The sequence below is a fragment of the Mangifera indica genome, chromosome 10, assembly GCF_011075055.1.
Source record: "Mangifera indica cultivar Alphonso chromosome 10, CATAS_Mindica_2.1, whole genome shotgun sequence".
In the NCBI taxonomy this organism is placed as follows: Eukaryota; Viridiplantae; Streptophyta; class Magnoliopsida; order Sapindales; family Anacardiaceae; genus Mangifera; species Mangifera indica.
Genome location: NC_058146.1, coordinates 2,341,472 through 2,356,234, shown reverse-complemented (window position 1 = coordinate 2,356,234; position 14,763 = coordinate 2,341,472). Strand labels below are relative to the sequence as shown.

The following is a 14,763-nucleotide window of genomic DNA, read 5'->3' as shown; positions in this document are numbered from 1 at the left end:
TATTGATCTTATAAATTTTATTATTTTATTACTACTAATACCAGAATTCAAGTCCGATGCCATGATAAGAGCAATATTTAGATAACTAGCCTGTGGATCAGTCTTCTGGTTTATTTTACAACTTTTGGCATCTGCAAAGTGCCCTACACTCAATTTGCACATGGGACATTGCAACTTCTAATTCACATACATGTGCAGCTTCCTTCCTCTGGGGCCAAAATGCTGCCAATGAAACCTTCATAGCTTCTTCAGTAGCCACTGTAAGTTACAGGTTTACAGTGTTCTCTAAATCTGAAACCAGTGCATGCATGGAGTGGTTGAGATTCATCTATATGATTGTCCCGTCTTCTATTGTTGCTTTCTCGAGTATAACTGTAATTCCTGATCGAATGTAGAATCCAGCTTCTGGTCTGTCTGCTTCCTCAACACCCTATAAAACCAGATCACTCAGATGGATGCATAAAATTTGAATATAAATTTGTTTTGAGTTAAAAATATTGTATGAAAAATAAGTAGCTGAGCTTACATCTTTGTTCATAATGACTACATCTTTTCCTATCTTTGCATTCTTGTCAATGATGCAGTTCCTATGAAGCCAAATCATGGAAAAATAATTAGAGACTGAAGTGTATGCAGTTCATGGCCTCACATGTAGTTAAACCCTGCATCTAGTTACCTGATTTTCGTATTCCTTCCGATCCCAATAGGGACCTTCCCTTCTGCCAGTAGAGATGCAATTTCAGATTCAGTTTGATAGTAGTCAGCACCCATCATCACAGAATCCTGGAAAGCAAAGTCAATTTTACTCCATCTTTACCCAGGAAACTTTTATTGATAAGAAGAAAAAAATTTGAGACCAATGAATAACTCACCTTCAGCTCGACACCACAGTCTAAACGCGAGCGTTCACCAACTATGGAGTGTTCCACATTGCATTCTCGCAAGAAGCATCCATGTGAAATGATAGCGTCCTTAATCTGAAAATACAGCTGAAGAATTAGAAGCAAGCTAAGCAATGAAACCAAGAATAGAATCATAAATTTAGAAGAATACCCGGCTGTTATCAATCTTGGTTGGTGGTAAGAAACGAGGAGAAGTGTAGAAAGGAGTCTTTGGGTCATAAAATTCAAACTTTGGAACCTGGACAAAAAGAAATAGTCATTTTATCATACCTCCAAATGTATCAATATCTAGGGAAACTGAAGGCATACGAAGTTTGATATAATCACTACTATATCATGAAAACCAACCTCTTCAGTAAGGCCCAAGTTAGCTTCATAAAAAGATTTTATTGTTCCAATGTCCTCCCAGTAGTCTCTAAAGATGTACCCCTGTCAAAACAAGAGAAATTTCAACATATAATAAATCACCCTCCTACCACAGTTGATGGAGAAACATTTAAAGTAATAGAACTTCTAATTTTAGAGTTCTCTTACTTGGACATTGTACTCCATCACAGCTGCAGGAATGATCTCAGAACCAAAGTCATTGGATGTAGGATATCTCCACCTCAAAAGGTTTAACAAGACATCTGTTCTAAATACATAGACTCCCATGGATGCAATATATGGGGATTTCATCGCTTCTTGGGGTGATAATCCTAAAAGAGTGGTATCTGCTTGCTGCAGTTAACAAATATAATAGTAACAATAAAAGCTTATGTTATTAATATTAACAAATGTGAAAGTTAATATTGGAGAAATCGAACGTAATTGATTTCTACAATTAAGTTATGAGCGATTGAGGGGAAGACTATGTTTTCAGGCTTTAATGATAATAAAGACTCAGTAATTTCCTTAGTGCTTACCATAGCTTTCAGATCAGTACCCCTTGGTTTTTCAGCAAACTGCACAATGTGGCCTCTATTGTCTATCTTGACCAATCCATAATCCGATGCACGGCTATAAAATACCCACACAAGTTTACATGAAAGTCAGGATCCATAATCGACAAGTAGTAAAATGTGCAGAATATATCAATAGTACTCAATTTGGAGTACTCTATCATAAAAAAAGAAATAGAGAAAACAGACCTTTGACCTACTGCTACACATGATATTGTAATATCAGCATTTCTGTCAATGTGACTCTGTTAAAAGAAATACAAACAGGTAAGAAAATTTCTTAAAATGCCAAGTTAAAATGAACCCATTCAGTTACAGAAACCATTTACCTGCAAAAAATCCATATAATCCATTCGGTAGAGATGATCCCCAGACAAGATCAATATATTCTCAATGTTCCAGTTCTTGGCATCCTACAAGTCAATCAATGTTATTTATCAGACTCCATTTCGAATTGAAATGGGAATAGACTATTTGGCGTTCATCTGTTTTATAACCATGTCAATTGCTATGTGTACCTCAAATACCCAAATAAATTTCCTCACAGCATCAGCTGTTCCTTGGAACCAGTTCTTTCCGGTTTCCCCTGGTGTTTGAGTGGCAGCCAGGACCTGTTCAGAAAGTTAGTTGGCTTTTAGTCAGTAAGCAAAGAAGGTTGTGCAAGGGTATAAGAATTCCAAAACAGAAGAGTAAGGTCATTTTATAACCTCAAATTCATTTATGCTGTCTATATCCTGAATCAATGTATTAAAGGATGACATCTAGATCTTTATCTGCTTCAAGGGTTCAAGGATATTATACCTCCACACATCCATCACCAAAGCTGACACCATTGCCAAAATATGTCCGTGCAAGGTGCCGATTGAGGGAAGCTGAGTTGAACTGGGTCAAAACAAAAATCTTGTTTATTCCACTGTTGATGCAGTTACTCATTGGGATGTCTATAAGCCGATAACATCCCCCAACTGGAACCTGCAGATTAAAAAAAAGGAAAAAGTGGTCACAGAGTGAGACCCCAAGTCCTATATAAATTCATAAGATCTCAAAGCGTATATAATTACATCTTGAAAGTAATTAAAACCATTATCCACAACATAATGAATTTAAGATCTCACAAATTAATTATCCTTTCACTTATAAACAGGTTCATCCGATGAGATATATTTTCTTACAGCTGGTGTTGCTGCCGTTTTTGTAAGAGGAAAGAGTTGAGTCCCTGCACCTCCTCCCAGTATGATCGCAGCTACATTTTTCGGGTCTGCTCTTTGTCTGCTAAACCTTGAAGTTGGAGGTGATAAGGTCTGAAATCATAACACAAAAATCAAAATAAGACCATACATTTAAACAATCACAACATCAAACTATCTTTTAAAGATCATACTTATTTATATACTATAGTATGAACACATACAAAAGTAAACACAACAGATCCATTTTTGCTAAGATTAATCAATCTCCCAAATGGTAGATGCACTGTTGAATAAGTTTTCACTTACCATAACCTCTTTGGGATTGTTAGACGTAATCACAGCAAAAGCAACACCTGGTTTGACCTTCTTGTCTCTCTTCTTAGCTTTCAAGCCTTTTGCCAACCGATTAAACTCACCACAGTTGTTTAAGCTACCTCTGATCCTCTCTCCCCAAAATGCATTATCTCCGTTCTTGAAACCTTGGTTGGTAGCTTTTGCCACATGGGTATTGGCTCTCAGGGCCACACGGCAAGAATCCATTGCTCCTTTTTTTCTGCTAGAACTAGGATTATGACGAGTATCAAAATGACAAGTCAAACTAAGTACTTAACCCGAATCCCAATAAAGTAAAGCTAAAATCTAAGTGTAATCTAAGTAACCAAGTAAAGTATAGATCAAATAAAGATATCCCAAGAAATTGTAAATGACAGCTGTGTATTTGTAACGTACTTTTAACTATAGAATACATTAACAACTAAATTTTAAGCGATCTAAAAAGGAAAATCTAATGACAGAACAGAACAAAACAGAACTGAAACAACCCAGATCAAGTTAATCACCAGGAGAAAAGGTCCTCAAATACCCCAGAAGCTCAAGGACCAAAATGGAAGTAAAAAGGTAGAAAACTGAAGTGTGAGAATTAAGCACACAAGAAAAGGTGAAGTGTTAAGCTGACAAAACTTCCGGAACTTGGAGAAGTGATCGGTTAAGAAAGGTTGAAGATGGTTGAAAATGGAAATGAATTACGTGATTGATGTTGAAGGTGGCAGTTAGCTTTATTGGCATGTGAGCCTTTCACGAGAAATCCTGCAAACTCGGTATTTATGTAAAATTATGTAAATGTTACTACAAAAATACAATGATTGTAGTATGAAAAAATGTAAAAATCTCTGCAAATAATTCAATGGTCTGTGTCACCGTGTACACTTCATACTTCTGTGCAAGTTTCTAGGTCCCTCTTGGATGTGGAGAAGGCCACATTAAGCCAAACTACATGTTCATTTCAAGCCAAAGTCTGTAGTGAAAAGATAATATTTTATGACTGAAAATTGTTGATTTTTAATCAGTTGCATCGGCAATGCTGCCACTTTCAAGTGTGCTAACTGCTAATTACTCTTCTGGCAGTTTCCATTGCTTGACATGTTGCAATTTGCTGATATAACTAGAGTGATTTTCAACCATGAAAAGATATGATTCATGACATTTTTTGACGCTGTAAAATTATAGGTAGGGTGAAAGAGAAGTCCTTGATCTAGGGAAAAATAATTTCTCCATGTATTTTATAGTTGATTCAGTGATCATTTTAATGAATATACATGGTAAAATTCTTGTTATATGGAGGGAATATTGACAAACAGGTAGACCCAGTTGCACACTTGATCTTATGCAAATTTTAATATGTTTGTGGTCGGAATTTGGCAGAAATCATTCCAGTGATTCCAAAAACAAGCCTACCAAAAAAGGAAAAATTGTGGAATTATTTTAGTATTGCTGTTGATTGAAGTACCAGAGCCACATAAATTTTTATGAGGGACAGAACTTGAAAATATCCATCCCCACTGAAATGGATAGGACATTATAACATCAAGAAAAGAGGGTTAATGAGTAGAAGGTGAGGAAAGTTTCAGCAGAAGATGAACCCACTTTCCACCAACGGTTTCTAAATTCTCGCCATAATTTAGAAGAAAAAATTTGAATTTCACCCTTGATGTATCGAAATGACCCAATTGGAGAGTCCAAACAAGTAGAATTTTCCATCGTGTAGTGTACTGATTAACATCAAGATTTGGACACAAACCATACAGAGTGTCACCTAACCCCATGGACGGTTCTTATTAGATTTTGCATTAGAACTTGGCCCACCTCCCCTGCTTGCCCATCACAATTCACAACATCTAGTTATTTGTCTATTTGTATATGATTTAGTATAGCATTGAAAGGTGTTGATTTGAAAATAGTGAAAGCGGCTTCTCAACAGGTTGTTGTTCAAGTGGTTTATTGAATTATAAAACTAAGCTTAAAAAATCTCGGAAAAATCCAACTATTTTGATCCTGTTCTTGACTGAGACACTGGAGAGGTGGCCCTTATGATTATCTAAGGGGTATGAGGCCTTTCTCCGCCGCACATGTGTCGGTTAATTTATGGACTTGTTAATATAGTTTTGATTCTCATAATTTCCAGTTAGTAATCATCGTAAGAATGAAAAAAGTTTTATAAGTGAAATGACCATTTCCATGAATTTTACTGTGAAAAACACTTTTGTATAGACTTATTCATTGAATTCTTCTAACTGTTCCAAATATTTCTAGGTTGTGGATTGATAAGAACAGGGTCTCATCAAGGAGGAGAAATTGCTTATCAGATTCAATCCTTAAAACTAGAGGTGGATTTAGGCCGAGCCAAGCTTGAACACCTCTTGACTCTAATTCGACTTGTATTAAAAAACAAACTAAATCTTTTGGTTCAAATTCAATTTAAATTTTAATCAAATGAATTTAAACCAAACTAAATCGAACCGAATCGATTTTCAAGACCGAATCGACTTAGATTACATCCAAACCATATTGAAAAGTGAAGATTGTCCCATCTCTATGCCCAGTTAGAACATTCCAAAAATAATCTCCTTATTTAGAGAATGGTAAGACAGAAATGAAATCTAGAGAATATGAAAATATAAAAAGCAGCTTTGAAGATAATTGACAATTGAGTCCTTAGAGCAAGAGTATCTACACAAGAAATTACATCAGAACATTCTTCAATCAAGTTAAATTCGAATCAAACCAAACCAAATATCCTTTAGCTCAAATTTGGCTCTAATTAAAAAACGAGTCAAATTTTTTGACTCAAGTTCTATTTAAATTTTAATTAAAAGAATTTGAATTAAACTAAATCGAAACGAATTAATTTTTGAGACCGAGGTAACTCAAATCATATCCAGACCTCCTTAAAGCCCAACAATACAATCAAACATGAACCAGAAACCATCTATCATGCGACAAAATTTCACGTGGCTCTAAGTCCAATTACTTATATATTGCTCTTGGGTCGGATAAAGGCTTAGCCCCAGTTTCCACTACAGCATTTTATAAACTTAAGATGTCTACTTTACCCTGATAGCCAGATTGCTTGTATTTCAGCTCTTATTTTCGGGTGACACAGTAATACTACAGTGACTTTTAATGGAATTTGAATCCAAGCTTGACAGATCACAAGAGATAGGCTCGAACTTTTCATTTCTAAATAAGACATTCCCATATTGCATTCTTCTGAGTTGTACAACATTTAAAAGGAGATGTAGAATTGGTGAGATGCATACGCTGGAGTAGTCAAGGAAACAAACTTAGGCAAGATGCTATGGTTGGCAAGGCAATGTCCTGCAACACGGAAGGTTCTCACAAAATTCATGGCTGATTGTACAATGACAGATCAGGGTTTGGGGGAACTTAGGGAAAAAGGGTTCACCTAGTTATAAGGCAACACATTGACAGATCCTTTAAAGGTCTCCACATATTTCGCCTTTTGGAACTTTTTCTTCCCTAAACGTCCAAATAATAAATACAGAAAGAACAAACATGAAGAAGCTCATCAGTAGCTTGTACCGAGAAACTTTTTCAAAAGGTACTCATTAAACAAAAAACATCAACTTAAGGTCAAGAATTGTAGTTTATAAACTCTTAAACAGATTGGCAGATTAAAAAACAATAACAATCAAACCCCAGAAACCACTACATGAAAACTTTTAAGCAAATATATTGAAAGACCTAAGTGTTTGTTGCCCTGGTGTAGATCTGCTGGCTTGCATGGGCAGACACCATTCTAATCGAACCTCTTGCCATAAGCTCTCTAATTGCTTTCCTTGCAAGTGATCCATTGATCTGCAAGACGCACACAAAAACAAATGAGAAATTACAAAAAAGAACACAGTACTAGTATCCATGAATTTGCACGTGCCTAAAAACCTATTAGTGTAACAGAGAAAGCACTCTAGTATGCCTAAAGCAGCTTATGCCCACTATCAAATACAAAATGATTTGCCATACAATGGTTTGAATATCTCTGGCCAATATTTGTAGTTACACATATTGATAATTGAAAAATCGTTCAGGGCTGAACCAAAACAATGTTACATATAAGTACAACATTTTCATAGCCAAAACTGTTCCATAACATTACCCAATACCAAATCAAACCCCATGCATCAGCCATTAATTGGACAAAATAATTATTAGTTAAAGTATACTCTTGCTTCTATGCTTTCATTACTTGAACAAGTATTTGCAAAACAGAGAAACAAGCAACAAACTCTAGTCTTATTCTCAATTCTCAACTCCAAAAATAAATAAATCAACACACACAACTAAATTTAATTACAATTTGGTATCTTATTAAATTAAAAAAACTCACCCTTAAACGATCAGAGAGAATGGAAGGAGTGATAAGCTTGTACTTGGGGGCCTCAGAAAGAAGCTTATCATAAGTTGCTTGATCAAACAACACCATGTTGTTCACTTTCTCCTTTTGCTTTCCCTTGCTCCACTTCTGTTTTCATATTCAATTAAAACCACACAATTCAATCAGAAAAAAAACACCAATTTTATTTCATAAATCAAACCATTACATCATATGCTCAAATGGGTTACGAGTTTTGACCTTCTTCTTCTGCTTTCCGCCACCGGATTTCGCAGGCTTGGACGATGGTGGGGGAGCCTTGTCCTTCTTTGGAGCCTGCACAATCAACCAAAACAAACAGAATAATCAACCGACCGATCAATTGAGCAAATGGGCACTTCTATTTTGGCATATAATTGAAAATCTAGAGGCGTACCATTGGATTTGATCACAGGGAGATGATCTGCACTCTGGGGTAAAAGTGTGATGAAAAAGAGAGAAGCGATGCGGGGAGGCTGAGAGTGTTATCTACCCCTAGGGTTTAGTAAAGATCGGTTTTGTATCAGATTACACGGCGTCGTTTTGGAAATATTTGAGTCATTTGACTCGCTTTAATTTTGGGTTATTGCCGTTGTATAAGCCGACAATTGGTAGCCCAATCTAAGGAGTATGATGTATGGCCCATTTATAATTTTAAATTCATTATGTTCATTGAGTGGACAGTTTTAAGTAGCAGAAGCATTTCCCTTTGCCACCATCCCCCCATGGTGTTGCCACGCTTCCCTGACCATGTTTGGCCAGCCTTCTCTCACGTAGTCAGAGCTACGTGAGAGCCGGGTGTGGGCTATGTCGGGTCGTATTTAGTGTGACCCATCGTGTCACGTTATGACTAATCAAAAAAACAAGTATTATAGAAAATACTAACCCATGACATGGTAAGGTTTGAGATATAGATTAAGACTTTTTAGATTGTATGGTTATAGGCATTTAATATGTCAATCTATATGTTTTAATGAGTCATCCTATCATTATAGAAGGGCCAACCAAGATGGGGTTAAACAGGTATTATAGACAATACTAACCTATGATATGGTAAGATTTGAGATATAGATTAAGACTTTTCAGATTATATGGTTGTAAGCATTTAATATGTTACTTTATGTGTTTTAATGAAGCATTTGTTCTCCTGATTTTATTTTGGGTCTGCCACTGTCATTATATATATTTATTTTATTAATTTTTAAATTGTTCGTTTACTTTTATTAATTTTATTGTTTTTCATATATTATATCAGATCAATTTATAAATTATACTTTAAGACTCTCAACACAATCCATAAAATTTATGAGACTGGCACAACCTACAATTTTGCGGATTCTAGTTCTAAGTATATGAATCTAACCAGTGTTATTTTGCAAAATTTAAGAATGAAAGAAATACTATACATAATTAGTGAAATCCAAGCTGTGACATAATTATGATTAAAGATGGTTAAGAATTTTGGAACCTTGATCAATAATCTAAAAATTGGACGAGGAATCGGTGTCGTTCGTGTACTTGAATATGGCCATTAACCGTCTGAGACTTGCTTTTTTTATTTGTCCACTGCTCTTTCAACGAGACTCGCCTGCTAGGATAATCATGGTGGATGTGTTAAGAGATAGCTAAATACAATCATCCGATTAACTTATGCTTACATGCAAATACAATAAAAGATTAAGATTAATCCAAACTTTTCGACTGCATAATCAGATGATTAGTAGAAAACAGAGAAAAAGAAAGATATGGAACGCACAGTGAGTGAGTTTGGAAGTGTCTCTTCAAGAGAAAAGAAAGAAACCAAACCGTTTACTGTCTTAATCAACTAAATCGAAATGGACTTCATAAATTTAACCAATGCTATGAGCCTGCCACATACTACTCGGAATCCTGGATTATTGGTGAAGAAAGGGTGGATGTTTGCAGCACTGAACGAACAGTTTAATGGGTGAAAGAAAAGAAGAAAAGGTTAATGTGTTTTTGTGGGTTCAGGCGTCCATTTCTTAATCTGGAAGTAAGAAAAATGGGGCTTCTGGGGTCTATCATTTTGGCACTTGGAAAAACTTTTTAGTGACTACTGTTTTCAGTTTTGCTGAATAAAAAACTGATTACGTGAAGATAATCTTAATTAGTGTCGTTGATTATAATATTTGAGCAACTGTAATGGATTCTGAGCAATAATTTACCAGAAAAGTTGAAGGGTCTAGTTGCTGAATCATTTTTCCTGATAGTTACAGTAAAAGCAGAATTTTTGGGCAATGGATTCAAATAATTGTAAAAAAAGTGCTTTGGGAGTGGCAAGAAGAAAGCATTTGGGTTCTGGAAGAACCCTCAACTTGCATATCTTCCATTTATAAAGAAAAATGCAGGAATATGTTTCGATTTTCTAGCTGAGAAAAAGAAAAAGGAAAAGAAAATTTGGAACAAAAGAAAAAAAGGCCTTATGTTCTTTCTATCCATATATACCATGCCAACCCATTTACAAGTTCCAAGAAAAGAAAACATTTTTGGCTTAAGAGAGAAACAACAAAGAGCTCCTCAGCTTCCTCTGTTCTTCCATGTGCACAAACACTATGATGTTGGTAGCATCTCTGTCTTCTCTATTCAGAGAAACTCCAGCTGCTGCTACCATAGCTTTGGTACAAAGCCAATTATCGTTCGAGTAGAAGTCTGAAATCTTCAAACTCCATTGCCAGAATCACCTTACAATTACACTTTTCTGTTCCGATGAATTCTTTAAATGGGGTTGCGAAGAAGCCCCAGATTCGAAAGGTGGCGAGCTTGTTCAGGGCGATCGAGATTTGTGTTCTTTTGGTGGTGCTGACAAGGATTTTCGCTCAACTCCCAGTTGCTGTCAAGAGCTCTGGTGAATATTTCAAGGACTTCACAGTTGTCCTTTTTAGTCCTCGCTCTGTTTTCATAATTGGCAACCTAATAGTTGTCATTCTTTATCTAAAGTCAGGACAGTTTTCAGCTCAAAAATTTACCGGGAAGAATCCGAGAAAGGATTGTTTTGAAGAGTTTTTCGAGAAGGGTGAAAAGATTCAGAAGCACCGAGAAAAGCAGATCATTTGTGAAGAAAATGCAGCTAGGGAAGGCCCCCATACTTGTAAAAGCAATAGTTACAGGAGAAGCCAATCAGAAAAGTTTCAGGGTGTCAATATTGACAAATCATGCCGGCAACTGAGGCGATCAGCTACAGAGAATTGCAGGAAAAGTACAAATTCTGTGGACAAATCGGCCAAAATTTTATATCCAGAAGATCATATGAGTAATGAAGAGTTCCGGCGGACGATTGAAGCTTTCATTGCAAGGCAGCAGAGGTTTCGCAGGGAAGAAGAGTACTCTGTGATCTAAAAATTACATAAATAATGCATAAACAAATCTCTCTCTCTTGAACTTTCCAGTTTCTTCTTGATATTACAGATAATGGAAAATCTCTAGGAAAACAAATTCAGCCTCTTTTTGTTAATTTATCAAAATTAAGTCTCTTGCATGGGCTGGCTTCCAGAGGGAGTCCTGGGAATCTGATCCGATCTTGTGTGATGTCAAAAGCAAATAGGCACCGTATTCTGAGAGCATTTCTTGGTAATTTGATAGGCATACATAAGAATTGGATGTTCTTTTTATCTCCATGTTTCGGATTAGAGAAAAATGTGAGCATAATTGTGAGGAATGTATTCTTAGTTACAAGAAATATGTTTGGTATGGAGAAAAATTCTAATTCTGAGCTGTGTGCATGGAATTTCAAAGCAATAGATTAAAGGATGATGCAAACTCAGACAGAAAGCACTTTAACATCTCCCCAGTCTAGTGAAGCCTTCCAAAGCCAGAACTGACATATATTATCTAGAAAAGCATATTAATTTTCAGCCCCAAATATACAAATCAGATTAAGAGAGAGGCCATGTGCCTTTCTTCACATCAGTTCTGACAACTAAATGTGGAAAAAAAAATTAAAAATAGCTCCATCCGCATTGGTTGGGAATTGTATTTGGCATGAGCATATAGATGTGAGTTGAGCTAGTTATTATGATAGGAGACATTCGATAGCACTTTTTGGAGACCTAACAAATGGTTTCAGCATCAAAGTTTAATAAACAATCCCTCTAACCGGAGGTTTCACTCGCTTTACTCCTCGTGGTGTAAACTTAGGTGTGAGCTTGTTGTTAGTAGTGCTGGTGTTGGCCTGGTATGGGGAGTGTGACGAAAACTGTCAATCGAATTTCGCTTGTAATTGTCATATATATCTTCAGATTATTGAGCTTCATAGCTGTTACACCAATGCACATAGAATAAGTTGGTACAGGTCCTCAAATATTTTGGATGATCAAAAAATGAACCAAAAATGGTTGAAAATGGGTAGAGTCAAAAGGTTAGAGATTTCTTGTCTATTGCTAAAAGACCTTCATGTCTGGAATCAGAAACAAAGAAATAAAGTAAAAGTGATTACTCTCTACTAGTTAGTGTCAAGGGCCTAATAGCACCAACACAATGACAAGCTTTAGCTGAGCCAAAGGGTCTTCTGGTTTGAGATTGAAGTAGAACATCAAATTGGGCTTTTGTTACTTCAACTCTTGGTCTTTTGCAAAAAATTCTGTCAAGAACAAGAATCCTGCACATATTGGAAAATTCAAAGGGAAGCCAAAGAAATTTTGCAGAAACAAATTCCTGTAACTCAAGAACCCAAGTGGATCTATCATATCAATCTTGATATATTTCCTTTTCTTATAAAGATATAGATGATAAATAAGTCATGCTTGTAGTTTACGATTACCGGGTTTGATCAAAGAGAAGAATCAGGTGAACTAAACAATGTAAGAAAAGGTGCAAGGATTTTCTATTTTGCTAGGCCTTGTAACTTTTAGAATGGATTTGGACACTTGCCATGTGACTTCAATCTACATATGAACTCTTAATTGAAAGCTCTAACTTATGTTTATACATCAATATTCTCTGACATGAAACTTTTGAAGAGGGCATAAATTCTTATTATTAAATAACTGGAATATTGGTAAGCTGATATAATAAACTCCCTCAGGTCATACTGTTGCAGCAGTCAGCAAAGTATTATCCAGATTTGCCCAATACTTTCAAACTTATTTACGAACATTATGGCATGGTTCCGTGTAATTTTGAGGGAATATAAATACCAGGCAGGAAAAGAAGTTGGAATAAAAAAGAAAAGAAAGGATTATATTCTGCAATCTATAAATAGATTATGAATGGGCTACAAGAACTCGGAAAAGCCAAGAGGGAAGGCAAAAACAGAGTCCATTTAGCTCACCCTGTTTTCTCTGTTTTCCCAATTCTGTTTTCTCATTTTGTTTTCATGATCATGTATACCAAAATATTTTCACTCAAACTGCTGCTACCAGCTCTTTGGTCGAAAACAAGTTCTTCTCCTGAGCGAAGTCGAATATTCGCAAACTCCACAATTTATATCAAATGGATTCTTTTGAGATTAATAAAAATGAAGTTGGGAAGGCAAATGTGACCTTGAAGCATCTCCGTCTTTGGAAGCTGGCAAAATTGTTCAGGGTAATTGAGATTTGTGTTCTTTTGGTCATAGTCTCTCGTTATTCCACTCAATTTCCACTTGCTGTAAAGAAATCTGGGAAATATTTCAAGGACTTAACAGTTGTCCTTGTTAGCCCATGTTTTGTTTTCCTAATCGGAAACGCAATAGTTGTCATTCTTTTTGTACAATCAAACCAGTTTATGGCTCATGATTCTAGCAGAAAGAATCCAGAAAATGATTTCTGTAAAGAGTTTGTGGAGAAGAGCAAAAAGACTGAAAACACTCACCGGTATAAGGTCAAGTACAGAGAAAAACAGAGTAAATGTCAAGAAAATGTAGTTAGTGCAGGCACACATACATCTTGCAAAACCAAGAATTATAGAAGAAGTCAATCAGAAAAATCCAAGTCTGTGAATGGAGATAAACCTTTCCGGGAACTGAGGAGATTGGGGACAGAGAAGCACAACAAAGGTACTAATTCTGGGGAGAGAGTAGTGAAAAATTGCTCCTCCGTAGATAACATGAGCAATGAAGAGTTTCAACAGATGATTGAGGCTTTCATAGCAAGGCAGCATAACTTCAGAATTAAAGAAGAGCACTCTGTGATTTAATGGTTACTCTTGAATTAGCATAATCAAATCTTTCCCTTTTTAAACTTTTCTGTTACATAACACTGTATCTGTGAATTGCTATGTCATGTAAGCAATGAAGAATAAATTCATCTGTATACAACAAGATCGGTTTCTCTGCCTAAGTCCACAAGAATCTGAATTTATCTGAAAACCAAATGAGTAACGGAGTCCCTGAAGGTATTTCTTGAAGAATGGATAAGCAGATAAAGAATATCACTTTCCGCAATGTTTTAGGTCGGAGAAAATGATGAACATAATGGTTAGGAGTGTATTCTAAGTTCTATTCCTGTTTAAAAGAAAATGTATTAGTGCTTGGTGCTAAATTCTAATCCTGAACAGCTAGGTGCTTTGAATTTTGAAACCACATACAAGAAAGGATAATGTCAAGTTAAAATGCAGTTTTAACATATAATTGGTGAAGCTCTTCTATTTAAAGAACTAATGTATTACTTATCTTAAAAAGCATATAAATCTTTCTTTAGCCCCAGAGTACAATTGATTAAGAGGGGCCCTGGTGGTGGCATAAGTTCTATGGTAAGGACAGGATGAGCTGGTATTCTGTAATAGATTTTATGCCTAGCAGAAATATATCTTGAGCATATGCGCCCATACTGATATTCTTTTTTGATAACAACAGAACGTGCATGAAAGGACAAAAATATGTAGCCATCAATCCCCAAGACATAATGCCCTTGAAAATGCATTTGCCTGAGACTTTGGGCTCCATTACCTTTAATAGGCAGCTCTACTATGGCCTGCAAGGGCATTTGCAAATCTGGACGTTTTGGATTTCCTTTCAAATTTTGTTATCAAGAAAAACTATCACTAAGTAACCTCAAAGTTACAGAATGCTATTTTATACCAGGTTA

At 35.9% G+C, this 14,763-nt stretch overlaps 4 protein-coding genes across 4 annotated transcripts; 2 read left to right on the top strand and 2 right to left on the bottom strand.

Moving 5' to 3' along the window:
* Positions 1-57: 57 nt before the first annotated feature.
* Positions 58-4,121, bottom strand: LOC123227542 (glucose-1-phosphate adenylyltransferase large subunit 1-like). The gene is made up of 15 exons (XM_044652558.1): positions 3,873-4,121; positions 3,340-3,595; positions 3,016-3,144; positions 2,645-2,815; positions 2,362-2,454; positions 2,173-2,256; positions 2,033-2,088; positions 1,808-1,901; positions 1,437-1,622; positions 1,251-1,331; positions 1,054-1,140; positions 873-977; positions 677-783; positions 527-587; positions 58-430 (listed from the first exon to the last, which is right to left on the bottom strand). The coding sequence occupies exons 2-15, from the start codon at positions 3,571-3,573 to the stop codon at positions 329-331; spliced, it is 1,590 nt and encodes a 529-aa protein (XP_044508493.1). The 5' UTR covers positions 3,574-3,595; positions 3,873-4,121; the 3' UTR covers positions 58-328.
* A 2,781-nt stretch (positions 4,122-6,902) lies between these two features.
* On the bottom strand, positions 6,903-8,298 carry LOC123227544 (40S ribosomal protein S25). The gene is made up of 4 exons (XM_044652561.1): positions 8,139-8,298; positions 7,964-8,038; positions 7,718-7,852; positions 6,903-7,188 (listed from the first exon to the last, which is right to left on the bottom strand). The coding sequence occupies exons 1-4, from the start codon at positions 8,139-8,141 to the stop codon at positions 7,075-7,077; spliced, it is 327 nt and encodes a 108-aa protein (XP_044508496.1). The 5' UTR covers positions 8,142-8,298; the 3' UTR covers positions 6,903-7,074.
* Positions 8,299-10,123: 1,825 nt separating this feature from the next.
* Positions 10,124-11,354, top strand: LOC123227543. Its single transcript, XM_044652559.1, has one exon. The coding sequence runs from the start codon at positions 10,469-10,471 to the stop codon at positions 11,096-11,098; it is 630 nt and encodes a 209-aa protein (XP_044508494.1). The 5' UTR covers positions 10,124-10,468; the 3' UTR covers positions 11,099-11,354.
* A 1,835-nt stretch (positions 11,355-13,189) lies between these two features.
* On the top strand, positions 13,190-13,873 carry LOC123227793. The gene has a single exon (XM_044652923.1). The coding sequence runs from the start codon at positions 13,190-13,192 to the stop codon at positions 13,871-13,873; it is 684 nt and encodes a 227-aa protein (XP_044508858.1).
* Positions 13,874-14,763: the final 890 nt, after the last annotated feature.